Source organism: Galeopterus variegatus, unplaced genomic scaffold (assembly GCF_000696425.1).
Source record: "Galeopterus variegatus unplaced genomic scaffold, G_variegatus-3.0.2 Scaffold6339, whole genome shotgun sequence".
NCBI lineage: Eukaryota > Metazoa > Chordata > Mammalia > Dermoptera > Cynocephalidae > Galeopterus > Galeopterus variegatus.
The window spans coordinates 18,525-42,226 of NW_007732450.1; the positions used below are offsets into that span (position 1 = coordinate 18,525).

The window sequence follows — 23,702 nt, forward strand, 5'->3', positions numbered from 1 at the left end:
GACTGTGAGACATCTATAGGATTCAGCCACGTCAGGAATGAGCAGGACCCTTGGCCCTGACCGAACTCAGGAAACTTGCCAGTGTGGTCCAAGCCTGGTCTCAGAGCCAGACCCAATCTATGGTTCCATGGCTCTCTCTTCCACAGGCACATTTTTTTGCTTATGGGGCCAGCCTACCCTGATTCACTGATTTGGAACTTTCTACCCAAGTAAACTCTCCTGTGTTTCCCCCCAAAGCCAAACAATAAGGTCTCTTTTAATAAGGGAACCCACACTTAGTGCTGTCATTGCACAATGGGTGATGGGGTGGTTGTGGCCCAGAAGCCCACGCTGGCAGCCACCCAACAGCCAGGAGACCAGGCCTACGGAAGGGAAGGAAGAAAATCACGTGCGAATAAGGGGATCCCCCTCACAACTCAGGCGCTGTTGAACTGAGGGTGGGAAAGCCTAGTGAGGTGTACTGACAGAGCATGAGGAATTTTAGGCCTCAATCCAGACATCTGATACAACTCCCATAACAAAATAGAACTGAGGACAGATAGAACTAGGTAAACAATGGCAAGAAAGGGATGCTCACAGAGGATCATTAGCACTATAATTGCTTAAGGTGGAATCTCTGGTGCACAGGGGCCAGTTAGAAATGTTCTTTTGCCCGTTGGTAAGTGTTCAATCACCTGGGAAACTCTACATTCATTTATTTTGTAAACTACTTCTAAAAGTAATAATAATAATAAATAATTTTTAAAATGCACAAGTTAAAACATCTTAAAACAGAACAGCAGGATATAAGGCAAAAGGGAAAAGTATTTCCCACTGCCCTGACCCCATCCCTAGTCCCATTCCTCGAGGGAACAATCGGTGGTTGCTGCATGGTTATCCTACCAGAAGTTCCATACATTTATTCCACTGGGTAATGGAATACACATCTCATTTTACGTTACACAAACAGGATGCCACACATACCATTCTCCAACTTAGCATTTCCAATTAACAATGTGCATGCATTCCTGGTTAATTGTAGGAGACCTGGGGGCCCACTCAGCACAGCNAGCTGTTTTGGAGACCTTTAATCAATGGTGACCTAGTTACTGCGATGGGATGGCAGGTGGGTCCAGCCACAAAAAGTGGCGTTAACAGGGAGTGCCCTCTGCCTGCTGTCTAACCTTAATTTTTGTTGCTGCAGCTCGTTGCCTATTGGGAGAAGACTTTCAAGATTGACCTATTCAGGCCACAGATTGGGGTGGTGAATGTGACAGATGTGAGTATCCCCCAGGAAGGCTTGCTCAGGCACCCTCAGCCTGTTTTCTGCTATGCAGCCTAGACTGTGAGACATCTATAGGATTCAGCCACGTCAGGAATGAGCAGGACCCTTGGCCCTGACTGAGCTCAGGAAACTTGCCAGTGTGGTCCAAGCCTGGTCTCAGAGCCAGACCCAATCTATGGTTCCATGGCTCTCTTCCACAGGCACATTTTTTTGCTTATAGGGCCAGCCTACCCTGATTCACTGATTTGGAACTTTCTACCCAAGTAAACTCTCCTGTGTTTTCCCCCAAAGCCAAACAACAAGGTCTCTTTTAATAAGGGAACCCACACCTAGAGCTGCCATTGCACAATGGGTGATGGGGTGGTTGTGGCCCAGAAGCCCACGCTGGCAGCCACCGAACAGCCGGGAGACCAGGCCTACGGAAGGGAAGGAAGAAAATCACGTGCGAATAAGGGGATCCCCCTCACAACTCAGGCGCTGTTGAACTGAGAGTGGGAAAGCCTAGTGAGGTGTACTGACAGAGCATGAGGAATTTTAGGCCTCAATCCAGACATCTGATACAACTCCACCATAACAAAATAGAACTGGGGACAGATACAACTAGGTAAACAATGGCAAGAAAGGGATGCTCACAGAGGATCATTAGCACTATAATTGCTTAAGGTGGAATCTCTGGTGCACAGGGGCCAGTTAGAAATGTTCTTTTGCCCGTTGGTAAGTGTTCAATCACCTGGGAAACTCTACATTCATTTATTTTGTAAACTACTTCTAAAAGTAATAATAATAATAAATAATTTTTAAAATGCACAAGTTAAAACATCTTAAAACAGAACAGCAGGATATAAGGCAAAAAGGAAAAGTATTTCCCACTGCCCTGACCCCATCCCTAGTCCCATTCCTTGAGGGAACAATCGGTGGTTGCTGCATGGTTATCCTACCAGAAGTTCCATACATTTATTCCACTGGGTAATGGAACACACATCTCCTTTTACGTTACACAAACAGGATGCCACACATACCATTCTCCAACTTAGCATTTCCAGTTAACAATGTGCATGCATTCCTGGTTAATTGTAGGAGACCTGGGGGCCCACTCAGCACAGCTACTTGAACCCTCAGGTCTGGCTCAAACTTCATGCACTCATTCACTGACTCAGTCACTCGCTCGCCCTGTCCCTCCCTGTAGGCTGACAGTGTCTGGATGGAGATTCCCGATGATGATGACCTGCCCACGGCTGAAGAGCTGGAAGACTGGATTGAGGACGTGCTTTCTGGAAAGATAAACACTGAAGATGATGACAATGAAGATGATGATGACAATGATGATGATGATGATGACAATGACAATTCTGATGAAGAGGATAATGATGACAGTGATGATGATGATGAATAGCACCATCTCCAAATGACTCTGATGAAAACATAATCCCAGCTCCCCATTACCCTAGATAGCACAAGGTGCCAGCAAGCAGCCCTGTCCCATACCCAGCCAGCTCCTTTCCCTTTTCCAACATCTCTTTTCCCACTCCCTTATCATCAGGAGCAGCAAAATTCAGCAAATGCCTATCCAAATATAGAAATCCCACTCAGCAGGGACAGGAGGGGAATTCTTCCCATGTTCATTGTCTGGACTGTCACGGAACAGCTCTTTTTCGTTGCCAGACCATCAAGGGTCATAGCAGTGCCAGAATCTGGAAGTATAGGGAGAACAATCTCCTAACACCTCTACTCAAGTTTACTTGTCTTTGACTATGAGGACAATAGAATTGACGGCTTGCTAACTCACAAGCATGGAGTGACCTTATAATCAGAACCCAGGGAAAACACGCGATTAATCAATTTAGCCCCCATACCTACAGCATCAGTTGAGATCCTTCCTCAAGCCAAGAGGATTCCTCTTAGGGAAGGCTCAGCCTTGGAAACAAGTTTATAAATCAGCTTCTCTTGACTCTATTAAACTAATTATTTCAAATGTGGGTCAGACCATTATGAACTCACATCCAAGCCTCTGGATGGCTACTGAGAGGCTTTGAAACATGTGTACAGGTGTCACCATCATTTCTAGTATATTAGGATACTGGGATGGGGGTTGATTTGCTTTCTGAATTTGCCTCTAGGTGACAAGTCTCATGAATCCACCAGCAGTGATGGTGATGGGAGGTGGGAGGTGGAGAAATAGAAGGATTAAAGGTTTTTGATTTTTCTGATGGGTTCATGTCTCTGATTGGGTCAGCTGGCTTCCTAGCCTGAGGTGGGATCTGAATCCCCCTTCTCTGTGGCTGCCAGTGAGCCTTCCCATTTAGAGTAAAGGTTGCTTTATCCAGTGGTCAATTAACTCTCCATTTATCAGCACTCCTACCATTGACCAGGACAACAATAATTGGAGTTCATAATGATGCCCTGAGGCACTGACAAACCAATCCCAAAGTGCCTTCCACACTGTCTGAAAGTTATACTGTGCTTGTTAGTTTTAGCAATAAGTGTGCAGTATGATGTTCTAATTTATTTTCTCAATCTTTTAACACATGTGTAAGACACTGTGCAAATTTTTTGAAAACAGGGCAATCCTTTTGTGTAATTCTGGCTAACTCTGTCATTAAACTCATATTTTGAAAATATTAAGACTATCTTGAAAATCCTGTCTTGCTTTTCTGATCTTGCTCATTCTCATCTGGCTCTAGTGCTGCCTCCCTATCCCTTTTCTGTTTTCCTTTCTGGCCTTTCTTCCTCTGCCCGCCCTGTAAATATTGGTGTTTCACAGCATCTCTCAACTCTATACACTCTTGCAAGGCAATATCTTCCATGGCCATTAACGACCACCTGTGTGCTGATGACTGCCAAATATGGGTCTCTAACCTTGACCTCTTGCCTTGGTTTTAGACCCACTCATTCAACTGCTTCTGTACATCTTGGCTTAGATGTTGTACAAGCACTTCCAGCTTAACACAACAAAACCAGAACTCTGCCTTCTTCCCTAAATTTCTCCTCCTCCTCTTCATGGAGTCCCAGTTTGGATGAGTGATATCACTATCTATCCCATTGCCTACGTAGCCTGAAGGTACCCCTTCCCCTCTTATCTCATGGCATTTTGTGCATACCCTGGATCATAGCACTTGTTAAAATTATATATATTTGTATGTCTGTCCTTTCACTAAATTGGAGGCTCCTTAGAGGCAAGGAATTTATCTTCGAATCCCCAGCACTTAGCACCCTGCTCATCACAAAGTAGATACTCATTTGTTGAGTTGATGGATGAATAATTGATCAACCAAAATACCTGTATTTCTCCAGTGTTGTCAGATAACAAGAGCTTACAGGGTATATTAGCCTGCTTGGACTACCATAAGAATTCCACAGTTCGAGTGGCTTAACTGATAGAAACTACTTTCTCATAGTTCTGTAGGCTAAAAGTCTAAGATCAAGGTGCCAGCAGGGTTGGTTTCTGGTGAGACCTCTCTTGCTGGCTTGCAGACAGCTGCCTCCTCACTGTGTCCTCACATGGCTTTTCCTCTTTGCAGAAAGAGAGAGAGCGAGAGTGATAGAAAGAGAGGAGAGAACTCTCACGGTGTTTCTTCCTCTTCTCATGAAGACATCTGTCCTAATGGATTAGGGCCCTACTCTTATGACCTTATTTAACCTTAATTACCTTTTTGGAACCTATCTCCAAATACAATCACATTGGGGGTTAGGACGTGAACATATGAATTTTAGGGGGACTCAATTCAGCCCCCAAGCAGATGCTTTCCAAGCTTTGCTGTGTTGCCATCCAACGAGGCCCAGCCACATTTCAAATAAGCCAAGGAGTATGGTCCCTTATGAAAGTGGTCTATTTCCCAGCTTGGGAAAAGCTGCTTGTTCTCAGAGGCCTGAGTAATACGTATGAAGTTTAAATCATGTTACGGTGCTCCTATGTTGGAAACACTGAGTGTTAAGCTGGTACTGTCTGTAAGTACTAGTGCTGTTTAGTAATTGGTCTAAAACTCTCTAAGCTGGTATTTATTAAACACTTGTTCTGTGCCTGGAGCACTGTGCTAAATTCTTCACGTGTATTATCTCATTTAATCTTCCCAAGGGCTTATGAGATGGCCTTATTATTATCCACATTTTACAGATGCGGAATCTGTGTGAGACATAGAGGGCTCAGGTAATTTTCCCAGGTTCACAGAAACACTTTTAAGGAGTGGAAATGTAACCCCACTTTTATACTTTAATCAAGCATTTAAATTCCTTAAATTAAGGATCAAAGAATTCCATTTTTTTCTCAGATGATGTCAGAAGACGGACTCAAGTGAATTTCCCATTATCCTTTTTAGTTCCTGAACCAAGATGCCCTTTCTCCTTTCATTCTGAGGCCATAATCAACTTAAATAGTATTGGAAAGGTAGGCTAATTAGAACTGTGAAATCTGGCAATCTCTCAGGGAAAAAAACATTTATTGTGTTACCCAGAATGCACAATCATTTTCAGTGTGTTTTTGTTAAAAAAAAAAAATCATCTCCTAATTTCAATGAGCTTGTCTTTTCTGTAACAACGTTTTGCACTGTCCAGACCCTAGTTTGTATCACCCACGAAACCCATACTGTGAATCCTATAATCAGTCCCTGATAAACCCGGTCCTACAAATCCTCTCAAGTGCCGGTAGGTCCTGAGGTTCTGTCCTCAAACTTACTCCCTTTGCCAGGATTTCTCCACCCTACCAATGAGCATGAGCATCAGAATCGCACCTGATTCTATTTTAGAAAACACAGATGCCCGTCACCAGCCCAGACCTACTGACCCGCCATCTCCAGAGCTGGGGCCTGACCTTCTGCATTTAAAAAAAAGTCATGGGACTGACATAAGCCAGGGTTGGGAACCACCACTCTTCCCACTTCCCAGGGCATCTCATCCAGCTTGTGGCTACAATGCCACCCATCTCTAGCCTGGCCTCTCCTGAGTTCCAAGTCCTCAGTCCACTATCTGCCCCTGGCCAGCTCCGTCTCTGTGTCCTATAGGCACTTCAGATCAACAGAGCTTTGGGGCCTTAAAGAGATGCTCTTAAAAGTAGCCCTCTTTTCCTGTGATCCAAACCAACTGAGAAATTAGGTCAAAAAAGTCAACAGAGTTCAAAATATCACCATTATTATGAAAAAGCAGTATTTTGGAGACTAGAGCTCAGGAGAATGGGCTTCCCAGTTTCCTGCTTTTAATTGCATCTCCCACCTCCCCACCCAAGCCAAGGGAATCAGATGTGCAGCGAAGACCCAGGCCACTGCCTCTCAGGCATGTCGAGGGGAGAGAGAAGAGGAAAAGTCTGGACACCACACACCAACTTCACCCTAAGGACCTCACTCTTAAGAAACATGGACAAATGGCTACTGCCCACTAATCAGGTAACTCTACTGCCCACTAACCAGGTAACTCGGTCCACCTCAGGACAGGAATCGGGGCTGGGTGAAAGGCCAGGAGTGTTTTGGAAAAGGTCCTTCTCATAGAAGAAGAGGAGTTGGGGAGACCATGTCCATGCTCGAAGCTTCAGCACCCTCCAGGTGTTCCCACTCCCTCAGCTCATGGGGGACAATCCTCCCTCTGCTCTTCAGCCACCGTCACTGTGTTAATCAAGGCTCTCCCAGTCTCTCACCCAGGTTCTGCAAGGTTCTGACTGGTCTTCTACTTCCAATCCAGCCTGCGCACCGCCATCAAGTGATCTTTCCAAAACAAAAAACTGATAAGTGTCTCACACATGCTGAAAAACCTTCAGTGGCTCTCTATTTCCATTGGGTGTTTAGAAGAAAAGAATTTTTAACCAAGATACGGAAGAGTGAGCTATGAGTGGAGATGTTTTTGACCACCAATGTAGAGCCTAGGCTGTGGGGTATGAGGTTGGGGAGGAGAAACGTGTAAGTCTTGTAAAACCAAAAATGCTTGCAGTCTCTCTCCTCCATCTGAGAAAAGCAAAGTCTGAGTAGTGCTGATTCTGCCGATATCCTGCCAATATATGGCTCACCTAAGCTCCGGACCAGCTGGGGTGATTTCCACTGCAGATATGGAGCGTACATGAAGCATGTGTTTTGGGATTACGGCACCCAGTTGTTATTTTAGCAGAAGTCGAATCAGCGCCACTGGCAACAAGGGAGACCATCAGGTCTAACTCTAACAAGGGGTAAAAGTCAGTTTCCTCTGTAGGACACTTAAGGCCTATGTGAGCTGCCTCTTGTCTGCCCTACCAGCCTCATCACCTGATGCCTCCCAGCCACCTGACCTCTCTCATCTAGAACCTGAAGTTGGTGGAAGCTGCCTGGTTGCTTAACACTGCCAAGCTCATGCTGTTCCGTCTACTGGGATTCCTGTCCTTCTCCATCCATGCCTGCCTGGCAAACTCCCAGCTGTCTTATTTTAAGTGTTACCCACTCTGTGACTCCCTTCCAGTCATGCCCTAGGCAAACTGGCCCCCTCCTCTGTTAAGCCCTCACCATACCCTGTGCAGACTTCTCTTATGGAGCCTACAGCTTACTCTACTTCTACTTGTATGTCTTCTCCCTGTTAGTCTGAAAGCAATCTTAGAGAAAAAAATCCTGGCTGATTTGGCTCAATCCTCAGTGCCTAAGTTCTAATAGGTACTTAATAAATCTTGTTTGATTAAATACTCTCTAAGCATGATGCAAAATTAACAGCTATTTTTTCCATTAAGAATGTGTAAAAACAAATCTAGTGATTATCGAAAGTCCATCTTATCCCAAAAAGTTTTTAGCAACATGATGTCATCTGCTAAAGAAATAAAAGCAAGAATCTCTTTGGCAGTAAGAAAGTTTCCAGTGTGGGATATCCTCTTTGCTCAAGTGAGCCAAGTCCCCCAGAAATACAGCCATCACCATGGGAAGTACAGCAGGGTGAGATCAGTGCCAAGCCCCACTCTTTGGGAACGGAATGACCACAGCTACCTAAATGTCAACTCATTCATTCTAATGCATCTGCAACCCAATGCTTGCAAGGTGAATTAAGGACCTCTTTTAGAATTAATGTGGCATTTTATCAATCTGAACTCTTGAGAACAATGGTGACTAGAATTCTTAATGACAACCCTGGGAACTCCACAAAATCTCAATTTCCCTAAAATAATCATATACGATTGGGTTACAGGAAGTAGTGTTAGCACTGAGTGTGCTGTCACGTTCTTATTCATTCAACCAATCAACCCTTAAAGCTTATCACGTGTAGATCATGGAAGGCAAAAATGAGTGGGTAGATGGGAGAGCTGAGCAGAAAGCTAGAAAAGGAAAAATGTTTGAAATACCTTGTGTCATTTCTGCAAAAGCATCATCATTTTGTCTAAAATCTTACGAAGTCTCAGACCACAGAAGCACATTCAGATGTGAACACAGAGAACACACCCGAAAGTCAAACATAATTTTGGATCATCCATGCCAACGTTAGCCTGTATACTTGGAAGACGCTGGCACAACATACTGACACTAACAAGGCATTACCAAGCCTCTCCTAAAGCAGGGACTCCACCCACACCCACCCTACTGCTGGTGGCCCTGTCTCCAGAGCAGGGCAAGCAGGCAGTGGCTTTATCTGGTACCATCTCAATTATTTCTCAGTCTACTTCCATAATTTGATAGTTTATCACTGAAATTCTCAAAACTCTACCAAATTCTATAGCTGGATCATGGGTAATAAATGAGAAAGAGTTACGCTGGCACATGGCTGTAATCTTTCCTCTAGTACGGCTTGCTTGTACAGATATAAATTGTGCACCTCTTGGCTGATAGCTTGAAGATACAGAGCTTATCAATAACCTGTACAATCAACCTAAGTCAATTGCTTTCTCTGAGCCCGGTCCACGCAAAGGCTAAGAGTCTGGTTGTGTACTATCAGCAATCTAGTCAGGAAAAGGATAGGTGAGTTTAGCAGAAGGCAAGCTTCAATGTTTTTGTCAAATAACCAAGTTTCCTTTTGACCCACCTAAAATAAGTCGATAATTTAAATTGAATTACCAAGCCACTCACAAAAACAATCCAATACTCACACTCCGTTCTTTCAATCCAGGGTCTGATATTTGTCTCCTTCCTTACTTGACTCAAAGACCTTTTTTCACTTGCTTATTTACTTAAAAGGTCTGTTTCATCTCCAAGTTTTAGAGCCTAAGGATTTATTTTTTTAATTATCTATTCATTTAAAACACTTCTTCACCATAAAATGATTGATAACCAGTAGTTTTGTTACAATGGTAATTCTACTTTTGCAATCTATCATTACAATTGTCTTGATTTTCATAGAAATACGACAGGTTGTCTTTAAGAGGGTGTCAAAATTATGCAAGAGTGAGAATGTTCCCCCCAAAATAAACAACTTTTTAGATTGAAATAATCACACAAAGAAAAGAAACAACATATGATTTGGGATTTCAATTTATTTTCCAAGTTTGTAGTATAAAAAATGTAATGTGTAAAATGTTTTACAGTTAATTGGGATGGGAGAGGGTTATATAGCTGGAAGTCCCAAAAGGGAGAAAGTAACTTGGATACCAGGTACATGACACCTGTCAGAGATGCTAACACTGTTACTGACATCACAATGAGATTTTGTAGCACAAATCTTATGAATGCAAGTAAGTAGACCCGTGCAGATGGTTGCTGGTATAATTCATTTATTTATCTGTTTACAAATGTCTCAACAGAGCCCACCACCCTATTTATGCAGGAACTCACGCACAGGCTTTGTCATGTCACGGTGGCCATGAGTAGAGACGCTGGTTAGCAAAACTGCCTCTCCTGGTTATCAAGTACAATATTCAATAATTGGAAAGAGCACAAAATGTCCTTGGCCACATTTTTGCACTAACGGTTAACACTACATCAGATAGAGATAGATGGTCTCACCACAGAACTTTCTGGATTGAGGCTGAATTGGAAATCCAGAAATGTAAAGTCCTCCTAACAAAAGCAATTGTCAAATAGCTTCTCTCAAATAAGCCCTGACCCAGGCCTCTCTGGTCCTTTTGCTAGCATCTCTGTCGAGGAAGCAGTCACCCACAAGACAAGTTAAGTTCATCACCCCCGTGGGCCAGTGTCTGCCCCCAACCTCATCCTTGCATAGAGCATCCTGCACTCTATGCAATAGTTCTACTCAAAAGTGAGTGCTTGGAAACCAAATTTGGTTAATCATGTCATAATTTAGGGTTCCCACAGGAATCATTTAATTAAAGTCTAAAAAACCCATTATAAAAATAAGGAATTATCGCCAACATTTAGATGTACTTATTTATGTTCCATTATAAAAAATTTTTAAAAAGATGATCAACCCTAAGTGAATATCCCATTCCTTCTTTAACTGAGGAGCACTGCAAATGAAGAGAGATGGCCACGTCTTTCTCCCTGGCCCAGGAATGGTGATGATGCATGCTGCCTCAATTCCCTACTCGACGTGTCACCTGCAGATCTGTGTCTGACACCCATCACTCATTCCCTAAGCAACAGTCTCTGGTCCTCCGAGATGACGCTTTCCTAGGCTGAGAGTTTGTTAGGGTTTAAAAACTCTGAAGTCACGAGCAACTTCACAATGAAAGCTCATGCCCACAAGTGAAAGCCGATAAATACAAGCAAAACGAAAACTAGACAACTGTACATTCAAATATTGTTATCTAAGTACTAGTTCAGTGCCAAAAGAAGTGCCAGAGACACTCTTAAGATAAAAGTGGGTTTGTCACATTTGTCCCCAAGGCTTAAATGTGTTTTTATTCCATTAAGGACTTAAAAACTGATATTTTTAAGCTGAGATACATAAATTGTAGCTTTTTAGTGCCACATTGAAAGTAACTTTTCACTGTGCTGTGTCAGGCTTTAGGAATCTGTTGTTGTATTGGGGAGACTCCAAAACCCATTACAGAAATTTATTTTACAGGTGAGACAAGGTGATTTATCTAAGTAGAAATGGGACAGAACCTGGTCAAAGGGGCTCACAGAGTCCTAAAATCTAATTTTATTCAGTAGTTTCACATTTCTTACCCACCTTTGAAAGTTTGCCTTAATTCCTAGTGAGAAGCATTGCTGGGGACGTGAGCGCCCTCTGCTCTTTCCTGTCCTCCACCAAAAGCATCAGCAAGGCAGAGGATGGTTCATGCACAACTCAATCAAAACCTAGACACTGCAACAGAGAGAAACAGTGTTTTCACGGAGTCCTATTTTACATCTGTTTTGTCAAAGTCTTGGGGGAAAGTGTGGGGAAAAGAGTGGATGCAAACTGCTTGCTGAGAACACCGACATCGAGGAGAAGGGCTGGGGACTCCAGCTCTACACCTCCCAGGCTGGGCCTGCAGACAGCCCTTCCCCCACAACCAGGGTATGCGGCTGGGGCATAACGGTGCCATAGCACCAGCAAGAGGCCAGGACAAGCCTCTGCATGACTCCCTGCGCTTAAGGCCAATGTGCACATCATGTCCAAGCCAGCAGGGTGGGGTTGGAGGGTGGGAGAGCCAAAAGCAAAGGCTGTGGGAACAACAACACTTGTGTCTTGCAGCCAGCGCAATGCTGGCAGGCCTGGGTTTTCCTGCGGGAAGGGGGCTTCTCAAATTCTTTCCACTGAATAGCTTAAGAGATCTGCCAGCAGAGTGGAGAAGCTTCCCAAGAGACCACATAGCATAAACCTAAAGTGAAAGAAGAGGTCCCACCTCCCAACAAATTCCCTACCCCAGATTCTGATTCAAGGTTTTGTCTCTAGGTCCCTTCTCCACATCCAGAATGCCAAACCATTGAGATTATACATCAGGGTACAGTGGACTGAGGGACTAGAATCAAACATCTAGTTTGAAATTCAACTTGCCAGACCTTGGGCAAGTCCCTCCCTCTCTGACAGTCCTTTTTCTCACCTGTAAAACTTGAGACACCCCCTACCTTAAAGGAATGTGGGGATAACAAGGTTGTGCAGAACAGTATCTGGTATATAATACATGATAAATATGTTAGTAACTTTCCCTTCCTTCTTTGACCAAAATATAATGTTTTGTCAGAATGCAATCCAAAAATCTATTTTTGTGAGCATCCATTTGGCTAAAGCTCAATACAGTGATTTTAATGGAGTGTCTAAACTGTCTAAATTCACTACTACACTGAATATCATTTAAGAACTGCTCTATGGGCTTAAGAACAATTCATATTTTATTTCTAATGGAATATGACCACAAGGTTACACAGTAGTAAATTCACAGTAGTGATTTATTTTTTGTAACAAGATGCATAAAGCACAAACACTACCCAGAAATACATTACTTTAAATCGCAGGGTTTTTGCTATAGGACTATTTAAATAAACTATTTAAATAAATTTCTATGCTTTTTGTAACCAGCTTTTTATTTATAAAGCCCAATTTTTAAGTTATATTAAAAATACATAGTAAAGCTTCCAGGGTAGTGAAGTTTGTGTAATTCTCATAGAGCTTGACCTTTCTTTTTTTCTTGCTGTTAAGAGTCTAATAGACTTGCCTGCAGGACAGCATGCTCTCCAGAAGACACTGCTGTGCTAAAGCCACTTACTCCTAGGGGAGAAGCCAGTAACTGAGGAAAGGAATACAGAAGGGGAGGAAGTAACTGGCTTGAGAGTAACTTCCCCAAAGACAGAAGCTATTGGGAAATCTCAAAGACAGAGCATACGTAGAAACACATACACCCTCACACACTCAACCACATACATGTGCTCTAGTATCCACTGAGATACACACCAATCTGCTATAGACAACACAAATGTTAAGATGCCTACCACATAAATGTGCCATCCACATGGTAACATACACTCAGAGAAATGCTCACACATATGGAAACAAATACCCACAAAAAAATATGCATCCCCGTTTAGAAAATCTTCATAGCAGGGCCCAGCCTCAAGAGGGTAAACCAAGGGCTCAATTTTGTTGTTCTCACTGAGAGGCTAGAACACTCAGTCCATGGTCGGAGGGGCAGGGTAATCACTTTCCATCAGTCCAACATTGCTGGTAGCATCCCACCGAGCCACCGCAACCATGTAAATACATGCGCTGGAAAGTGAAAATGAGACGCAAAATGAGATAACCCAACTACCACCAACTACTGTGCGGAGAGTGGAAGGGAAGCACCTCATCTCTACCCGACACAAACCGGCACAGCCCGGCTCCCGCGTGGTGGGAGTCCCGAGCTCCAGGCAACGAAGCACAACGCCAAACACACCGGGCCACCTACCTCTCACCAGCTGCTGTACAGAATTTGTTCTCTGTGTAGATTTCAAAAGAGAGGGACAGAGAAGGAGAAAGGAATATGATATTTGGGCAAAAAATTGGTGGTCAAGCATTTTCCCCGGAGCTTCCTTTATGAACATTAGCAAAAGTACTGTGCATTTTGACTTAACTGATAATGCAAGGGATGGAAGAACTACGTGACCAACGTTAAAGTCCTTCCCAACGCTAAGAATATAGAAGTTTCAATTCTAATATTCAGTTCATGGGCTATTAAAAACTGTCATATCATGAAAACTACACACTTAAGAACAAACGTTATCTACTGGTTAAAACATCATCAGGGAAGAGAGCAATCTCAGACATATACTCCGCTTTAAGTTCTTCTCTAACATTTAATGTTCAAATTTTAATAACTTAGGTTGAAACTTATAGAAAAATCTATAAACATTTAGGGCAAATGAAATCCTGTCTCCTTTAATATGAATGTATACCCTACTAGCTTTAGGGCACAGTTTACCCTCTTTTAAAAAAAATTAAAAATCGCCTACTAGTTCCCAGAATTGAAATAAAAATTCATGTGTTCCATCATGTGATGCAGCCTTCTGAAACCTTAAATTTTTTTAATGCCATTTACATTGTTCCCACTGCAGTAGTAACTCAGCTATTAAGAGGGTGAAAGTGCAAAGGCTTTACAAAGATCCTGCATTTTATTTTGTTATTCTTTCAAAAAGGACTCAATATAAAGTTAGTCTAAAAAAATCGATACTCAATTTAAAACAGAAACAATAATTCCAGAAAGTATGACATTATCCTACACAAAGAATGGGAGAGGGAGAGGGAGAGGGAGACAGAGAAAATGAATTCCTTATTTTAAACCTTTCTTCACCCTACTGAGAATGCACATGCCAAAACAGATGAACCCAACTTAACCCCTTCTGGACCAGCAATTTAAGATAGGGTTGAGAGCACAGTATTTTAGAAAGCTGATGAATAGTGTCATTATTAACTGTACAGATGTACATTTACGGCACTTCCGACTTCACTGTCTTCATGACGCAGCAGCCTGTGACACATTTAGTCTGAGACATTATCATCTTTACGCAGCCAGAGTCATACAATTCACCATCCCTTACTCTATCTCCCAAAATATTTCCTGAGAAAGACATCACAAGGAACTTTGAGTTTGAAGGGACCTAAAGGCAAAAACTAAGAACAAAAGCACCACGGTTGCCTGGTATGTGTTTTTCATAAACGGGACCGTGTAGTTAGTACATCTTGTCTCCGTGCCATACCCTCGGATTTCCCCTTCCTTCTTCTCTAATACAGCTTTTTGAGCTGAAGTTTGATTTTAAAAATGACACACAACATACTGTACCACTTGTGGAGCACATAAAACAGTAAGGGTACACACACATACACAACAAGTATTTTGACAGTGTCACCCTTTACTAAAGCAAGGTAACTGATTATCCTAAATATCTGGGAAAAGCAAGAGTGAATTTTTTTTAAAGGTTCGCTGCAGACACAGGAAGGCAAAAGAAATAAAGACAGCCCACTGGAAGGTGTCCGGACACGGCTCCTGAAGGAGCTGCCTTGCAGCAGGGATCCACCAGGATGAATCCTACACCCACAACTCAGGCAGCATCTACACCCCCAGGGCCAGGAGGAAGCCCCCTAAAGCCAGTTGCATTTAAGAAGCAGATCACAGATGAATCGTTCTAGACCAGAAGATTGGCTCCCTCCTCTTCTTTCCCCAAACTCTGTAAAGTGTCCATTTTCCTTCTCCCTACGACCAACAACTAAGAGTAATTTACACATCAGGAGCTAAACAAGCCCATTCTGGTAGTAACTGGCAGAGGTGATGAGTTGCACAGTGATGGTGGTCATAAAACACAGGGACTGGACAGCAGCAGTTGCCAGTATGCTTGGCATTATTTGGTCTCCCTTGGCAGAGCAGCTTGGTATAAGCTTTGTGAGAACTTATTGCCCCAGGAAATTACATGGCTCTAAACTGCACCTGCCAACCGGAGTCACAGTGTTAGTCTTCCTCTAGGTGGTGCGGAGCAGAATTGGGCAGAGAAGGGCTCCTGCTATAGCTTAAAAGTGGCACTCTGGGTGGCTTGCTCTCCCTGTGTTCTCCCTGGTGGGCGCTCCACACTTCCCCATGGAAACAATCCATAGGACTGACCTGAGGCTGTGCAAAGGACCTGAGGCACACATGAGAGCCAGGCCCCAGTCAGCTCTGCGAGGCTGAGCTTACCTAGCCAGACCTGCCAGCCAGGTGGGGTAGGATGGAGTAGAGACCAGATCGGCAATCACAGGGCTGGCAAAGGGCTTCCTGCTTCAAGCCAGCAGAGGAGCGGGGTCAGAAACACGGCAGGTAGGTTTTGTCTTTGGGGGAAAAAAAAAAATCTAATCACTTAATAGCTGTAAACTGATAGTGCACATTTTTTGTTGTCATCTTTCTCCGAAGAATCTAAGGCAACAAAGAACAAAGACAAAGGTAGGTGTTTCCTGAACTGCCCACAACCCCCATGGGGGATGTGGTACTGGACATTTACATACAGAAATACATATGTGGACGTGTAGTGTCTAGTTTCCTGAAACAGAATAAAGATGTGTCCCCCGGAAGTCTATGTGGTACTGGACGAAAGGCAGGGACTAGCTGTAAGGCGAGGCTCCCAAGAACGCACCAGCTCCGCTTTGGTTTACAGCTGTACAGAAATTCCAGGGAACGGCTTCTTGAGAAGTCCCATCTACAAAGTTAGATATCACCAGTCACTTTTTTTCAGGGCGACATCCCCTGCTTCCTTCCAAATAAAGTGCAGATGGTCAAAGAATACTGGTCTATCATCTGCCAGTTTCAGTCAGCAATGAAGAATAAAAAAAAGACACCCCTCTGGTATATATATATATATATATCTGTATATCTATATATTCTTCTTCTTTGTTTTATAAAGCCACAAATATAGAATTTCTAAACCGATGTCTCGGACTGTAAGCGAAGGACAAATTTGTGAGACTTGGGGTCTATGAACTCTTCAGAGAGTACAATGAATGGGATTTTCTTCACATTGACTACGAGGCTGAAGTCCAAGCATTTAAGGACAAAAACGATTCCATCCCGTAATCCGTTAGTCACAGCCTCGTCACTAACAAGTCTCCACTGCGTAGAGAGCCAGCGATCCTTGTCATACTGCAGGGTGGGGCCCGCACTGAGGTAACGTTCTAGGAAGGCCTGAAAGCAGAGGAGAAAGGCCGTCAGGGAAGAAATACCCTATTCCAAGGGGAGTCCTACCTGCCAGGAGCTATTCATACTTACACCTAACGTTTTCCAAATAAACCAAGACCTTAGACCAGAACCCAGCTTATCACACTGAATTTCCATCAGACCCTCAGCATGGAGTCATTACTGGGGAGAGACTTCTTGAATGTCCGCATTCTCATCTGCCAGTTTCTAACCAGAGGGTGCAGGTGGTGGTAGCCACAGAGGTGAGAGCAGGTGGGACTGCTGGTACCAATGTTTGCCTGGGAGCTGTTGTTGATGCATAACCCCATGCCAAAGGTACAGGCCACTGTACAAGTCACTGTACCTCCTCCTCCCAAACGAAGGGTTCCTCAGGGCCATGGCAAATGCCAGGCACAGAGGAGCACTCAGCAAATACAAGCTGAATGAACAGAGGAATATACCTGCATGCACAAAAATGTGTGCTCTATCTCTTCCTGGCTGACTGTGCATATGCTATTTACCCTCTCTGGAGGTGGAGAGGTAGCACTACCTAACTCATGGGGCTGCTGTGAGGACAGAAGGGTTAACTCTCACAGAGCAATGCCTGGCACGGAGTAAGCACAACCAATGTGAGTGATGGTTATTTTACATGGGGCTGAGTGTACACATGGCAAGTCCAAGGGATGAGCAGACCCAATGTCCACCTTCCCTCTCCTGAGTCCTTTGCACCGGTGGCTCCTAGCTCGCCGGGGTTCTCTGACTGCACTGTGCCTTCACATGTGCCGTTCCTTTTGCTAACCATCATTGTTCTGCAAATTCCTCCTTGCCCTTCAAACCTTCTCAAACCATCTCCCTTGAAACTCTCAGATGGATTAACATGCCCTCCTCTAGGTGCCTATGATCACAGACATGACTCTCATGTGACATTTTACTTTCTGAACTACTACTGCTGACTTGCTTGTTGCTCTCCAAACGAGACTTGACTCTCCTGGAGGGCAAGAACTCTGTTCTTTCTTTTTTTTTTAATTTAAATTTCCAATGTGCCTGGCACCTACTAGGAGCTCAAGAGTATATGAATTAAATTACTAAATATAACGATTTAGCTGCAAGAGGAGGAAGAAAGAATGAACCAGTGATAGAGACAGCAAAATATTAGGATGTATCGATCCGGTCCCAGTCAAAGGTCGAGAATGGTTTTGAAGTGGAATCCTCTTCCATCCAAACCTCACTGCTACTGCCAGGCACAGTACTTCTGATCTGTGGGGCATCTATTCTAAGGCAGAAAGTAGAGCCTTGCCTACTTTCACACTTCTAATACAAAAATAACCCTAATGAATCATAAGAAAAAGAAATAACAATACTTAGAGAAATGGAATAAGATAATTTGTAGAATAAATATTAATAAAAAACACAAAATTTGTCTATCATATTAATAACTAAAGAAATATAATTATTACTAAAGAAATATAAATTAAAATAATAAAAAGAATTTCCTTCTTTCAGATGGATAATGGTTAAAAAGAATAACAACATCCAATGCTGCCAAGTGTGCGGGGAGATAAAAAATCTCAGGTGCCAGAGGCAAAAGTATAAAATGGTAACACCTCTTAAAAGGACAATCTGGCAGGATCTATAATTTTGACCCAGCTGTTGCCCTACTAGAAATGTATCCTTTAGAAATACTTGCACAAATACATATGCAAAAAGATATTCACTGCAACACCATTTAGATCAAGGTTGGCAAACTTTTCATAAATGTATATAGTTTCAGCTTTTCGAGCCATACTGTCACACTACTCAACTGTGCCAGTATAAAGTGAAAGCAGGCATAGGTGATATGCAAATAAAAGGGCATAGCTGTGTTCCAATGACATTTGATAAAGAAAAACAGCCACCCCTGGCTTTGACTAATGAAAACTCTTAATCCAAATGTGGGTCAATAGGCAATAAGCTAAAACATATCACAAATTCGGTAGAATAAGATGCAGCTATTACAGGAATGATTTAGATCTGAATGCTAAATGCATTTCTGTGTATGTATTGACACAGAAAGACAGACAAGGGGTAGCTTTCCAGTTTGGACTCATTACATGTTATTTTGCAAAAAACACCTTCGTACATATTCATGCATATATATCTGGCTGTGCTGAATACTTTTCCTATGAGAGGGATTAGTGAATCAAAGAATACAAAAAATGTTATAGTTTCTTACTAAATATTTCTGTACTGCTTTCCTAAGATGTGTTACTGATTGGCAATGCACCCAGCAGAATGCATACACAGGGCAATATATGAACGTGGGCCTTATTATACACAGTAACTACTGAATGCTACATGTGCACCACTTGCCAAGCTCTTTTACATGTTGCCATATTTAATGTAATTCTTATACAGCAACCCTATCGGGTAGATATTACTGTTGGCCTCATTTTGTGAAAGAGGAAAACAACTGTGGAGGAACTTGTGTGTGGTCACAAACCAGTCAAGTGGGGAAGCCAGGATCTGAACCCTCCTCTGTCTGTAGAAAGGTCATTTGCTACACCCAATCTTTCTATTTTGCATCCTTGGCCACAACCCTCTATTAGATACATGGGTGTTTTCAATAATATCCCTAAAACTATGCTAACATCATAATCCCCCAAAAAAGACCATTCAGTAAAACTAATTCCACAACGTCCAAAATGCCCAACAAAGTGATGGCATTATTTCTACCACTATCAGTAATGGTCATTTAGTCAGCCCTTATTATATGACAGGCATTGTTTCAAGCACCTAGCATAATTAACTCTTTTAGTGTCCACAACAACCCAGTGAGGTAGGTATTAGTATTATCCCCAAAATACAAGTGAGGAAACTGAGGCACAGAGCCATTAAGCTATTTGCCCAAGGTTACACAGCTGCTTGGTGGAGGAGCCAGGTACCAGGTAAGACTGAGTCAATTTGGCTCCAAAGCCCACAGAGTACCCCTAATCACTGCACTATACCGTCTCTGATAGAATCTAGAGGCCTTGGAAAGGCACATTTAAAAAATAATTGTACTAAGATAACATAAAATGAGTGAGAAACACCAATTCTTATTACTTGGTGTTTTAGAAAAGCCTTTGGATTTTATCATTCCTAGTAACACCCTGAGATGTGACCGGCCCAAGCTCAGTGATAACTGAAGCTGCTGTGGGCACAGCCGGCCTGGAGCCGCGCACCTTGGGGGTCATGCTGTTGGTGATGCAGAAGGCCAGGTGCTGCAGGATGCTCTCCATGCTGTGGTAGTGCTGCTGCCGGGTGGTGCGCAGGTACTTCTGCAAGGCCCTGGCCATGGAGGGGAAGATGGCCTGGGCAGCTTCCCTGGGGTCCATCACCTCCCCTGGGGCTTTCTGCTGCTCCTCAGCCTGGAGACGCTGGATGTGGATGAAGGCCTCTTCCACTGCCACCACCAGCCTGGAAGGCAATGCAACAGAAGAATCAGGATGGTGCTGGCCGAGGGGCTTGAGAACAGAGCCCTACAGGACCCGGAATGATGCCTGCTTACCCTGCTATGGCCCGGCCTACCACCAACTCACCCAAGGCCCGATCACACTGCTCACATCCTTAGCTATCCTCCAGAGGGCTGAGAGGAGAGGGAGGGAGGAAAAAAGGCAACAGCAAAAATAATATGTGGGATGGGGCCCCAGGGAGAGGAGGAAGGAGCCCTGGGACTGGGAGATGAACTCTGTTCTCAATTCTGTCACCAATGAGCTTGGGAAATTCACTTCAATACTTTTTTTATCTCTGGATGAAGGGTGAGATGAAAAGCATTCTAAGGCCCTCACACTCTGGCTAAAAAAGGCTCTGCACAAACTGAGAGGTGGCCAGTGGTGCAGAAGTAGCCTTATAAAGAACGCAAGCTGCACCCCCCTTGATCCAGCCACCCACACCGCAGCCCCTGGGAAAAAGAAGGGAGAGCACAGCACAAGAGATGGAAACCACCTTTGTCCCCTTCAATTAATGTAACCAGATTGTGGAAAACAGCAAGAGTCCAGGGATGCAGCACAGGCCCACTCAAAGTTGGGGCCATGGGCCAGCAGCCTAGGCATCACCTGGGAATTTGTTAGATATGCACATTTGTGGGCCCAAGCCCGGACCTACTGAACAGTAACCTTTGTAGGTGGGGCCCAGAACCTACGACCTGTGTTTTAACAAGTTCTCCTGGTGATGCTTGTAATGCTAAAGATTGAGAAACACTGGAGCAAGATACACTCCAAAGGCTCAAGCAGGTCATGTTTGTAAACTGAAACTTCATTCGATGCTTTAAAAAAAGAAAAGAAAAACAAGCCCACAACAAGAGGGTACTGGTGTCAGGACGGCATATACCTTGCTCTCCGCTTCTTGACACGCCGTTCGTGTTCAGCCTCTTCGTAATACAACTCATTGTGGCTGGAGTCCCTGCGTCGAGCAGCGGCAGCGATCATTGCCCGGGACTGGCCACTGGCATTGTTACTGGGGCCTAGGGGGAAAAGACAGCAAAGGAAGAACGGTTTGAGTACCAAGGGGCTGGGAAACCAAGCACAAAACTAGCACCACAGTCTGTCGATACTGTGAAACACACACACAAATCCTAAAGTAACTTTTGAGGAGGGTCAGTAGTACCCCAGCTCCACATTCACTGTGCCCAAGGCATAAGGACATCTCCCTAAAACCCGATCTGATCCAAGGAAATGGAAAAAGAACTCAGAAGGGAGTGAAGAATGCTCGTCAATTTAAATATTGGCCCAAAACAACACACAGTGTGCTGAAGACGTTGCTCACCATCTGTTACACAAAGCTTTAGTTTGGCCATAAGGGCAGCTGAGACATCACATTTCAGCAACAACACAATGAGAGAATGAGAGGCATGGGGAGAACAGGGACAGACAGAGAAAAAAGAAAGTCAAGGGATATGAGACACTGATCACAAACAGGAAACAAGCTACGCTGGAATGTCACGGCAGCCACAACTTCTACAGAAAATATCAACGTTTGAGGACATGCGAAATGGCCCATTTATTAATACAGACTCAGAACTCCTGTCTCGTTCCCTGACCACCTTAACTTTTCAGAAAGACGAGGCAGATTCTAGGCTTTCTTATAGATGACCTACTTGGCTGGTGACTTGGTTTCACTAAGGGGACTCTTTGGTAAGTTTTCAGATCACAGGTGAATCCTTCGGGATTCACAAGGGAGTGTACACCTTGTAAAACCAAAAAAAAAAAAAACTGCGAAGATATCACCACTGAAAATTGACACCATATATAAACCATTTGACTTGCTGACAACATGATCCTCTTCTAGGGTTTGCAAAGCTCTTGCCCTGACCCAAGGTAGCCAGCAAGAAATGGCACTGTGTCCTGTTTCTTGTACTTAATCATCCGATACCCTGAAACACAGCTCGGGCTTCCCCAGCCTGGCCTCCAGCCTCCTGACACCCACTCAACTCCAGCTCCTAGCCAGGATTAAGAAACACTTGTATCTCATCAGATGCCAGAACTACTGAGATTTCTGGTGTTAAAGGATTTGGGTAGGTTTCTGAATCTGGCTAATCTACCCAAATTTTGAAAAGCAGCCCTTTCCTAATAACTTTCAATATAAGATGTTCTCAGCAGGAGGCAGAAAACATATACCACTATTGTTTTCAATCATAAAATCCCTAAATAAATGAGCTTCCCACAGATGCAGAGTGTAAATTAACATCAACATTCCTCTGAAAATTTGTTTGCCTGCATTAAAAAAAAGAAAGAAATTGTTCTGAAATGAGAATGCATCATAAAGGTAAGCAGAGAGAGGAAGTAGAACCAAATGTATCACAAAGTTTAAACTAAATAGTCACCCAATTGTGCCCCATACGCACACCACAGACACTGTTTCAAGGCACATACCATCTACATTGTAGACTTTCAGCCCAGCCATGTGCTTGGCTGCTCGGAATTTGGAGGCTGTTAGGAGGTTCGGGTTATAGATGGTGAAATCTTTGTAGTAATTTTCCAGAACCACCAATGCTGCTCGCTGGATGCTGAGAAAAAAGGGCAAAATTAATGCAAAGGTTTTTCAATGAATAAGCAGGTCTTCAGTGAAAAATCCTTTTCTGGAGTCAGGTAAAGTTACAAAACATCAAGGATAACCTCATACAGAAGTCTGCTGGGTTCCACCACAACTTTTGTCTCCAGGATGGGAATTTAAAGATGAAGCCAAGTCCCTCTGCCAAGTGGCTTCAGTGCCCCCTCCCAGGGTACATCATTAGCCACATCTCATCTAGCCAATAATTGGAAAAGGAAGAAGTCACACTTATAACTTACATTTAGGTTTAGGTTATAAAGAATTTTTCCTGTTTTTTTCTCAGTTAACAAAAGAGGAAACTGAAGACCCCCAAAAGGGCAAGACACTTACTGATGGCCGCAGAGCCAACAAGTGAAAGAACAAAGTGTACATTCAGGTTTCTTAGGCCTAGTTCACTGTTCTGTTCCCTACACCCCATTGCCTCTAGGTGTAAGAAACCCTGGGTTTTAGGTTACTATATAGATCAAAACATTGCATCCATACAGCGCAGAGTCCGCTTAAAAGGCCTCAGCTGAGACCGCTGGATCTTTCTTGGTCCACAAGGCCTCCTGCCCCTTGGGCTCCTGTCTCTGGCCCTCAGCAGAGGGGGATAAGGGGACTACCCCCGCCCCACTGACCTAGGTTTCCAACCTGTCACCTGTTTGGACCCTCAGAGAACAGCAGGGGAGCAAAGAAGAGGTGACATCAACCAGTGGGGAGAGAATAGGGGGAGTGTGTCTGTACTCAGCACACTCTTGGTCCCTCTGTCTCAGATGCAGGACAGTCATCACTTGCAGGAGCAACTTGCAATGATACAACAGGGATTTTCACATACCTCACCTCATGTGACCCTCACAACCATTCGAGGTAAGACTGAGGCTCCAAAATCCATGACCTGCAGAACAGCATGCATCTAATAAACAGGAGAGCTGGAACTCTGATGTGGATTAACACATCTCCAGCTTGAGCTCTTTTCCC

At 43.7% G+C, this 23,702-nt stretch overlaps 2 protein-coding genes across 3 annotated transcripts in view; one reads left to right on the plus strand and one right to left on the minus strand.

Moving 5' to 3' along the window:
- LOC103606140 (calsequestrin-2-like) overlaps nt 1–3,251 on the plus strand; it is a gene marked incomplete at its 5' end in the record, with an annotated part of 19,850 nt that extends 16,599 nt beyond the window's left edge. The window contains 2 exons of the mRNA XM_008590732.1: nt 1,184–1,258; nt 2,451–3,251. Of these exons, the coding sequence (XP_008588954.1) occupies nt 1,184–1,258; nt 2,451–2,657 (282 nt within the window). The remainder of the gene's footprint in view (nt 1–1,183; nt 1,259–2,450) is intronic.
- Nucleotides 3,252–16,368: 13,117 nt separating this feature from the next.
- Nucleotides 16,369–23,702, minus strand: part of VANGL1 (VANGL planar cell polarity protein 1) — a 38,186-nt gene continuing 30,852 nt past the window's right edge. Inside the window, exons 4-7 of one of the 2 annotated variants that reach the window (XM_008590730.1) lie at nt 22,568–22,701; nt 21,027–21,159; nt 19,880–20,114; nt 16,369–16,688 (exon numbers count right to left, since the gene is read on the minus strand). In XM_008590730.1, the coding sequence (XP_008588952.1) occupies nt 16,428–16,688; nt 19,880–20,114; nt 21,027–21,159; nt 22,568–22,701 (763 nt within the window). In that variant the 3' untranslated portion in view covers nt 16,369–16,427. The remainder of the gene's footprint in view (nt 16,689–19,879; nt 20,115–21,026; nt 21,160–22,567; nt 22,702–23,702) is intronic. The other variant, XM_008590731.1, reaches the window with a different exon arrangement.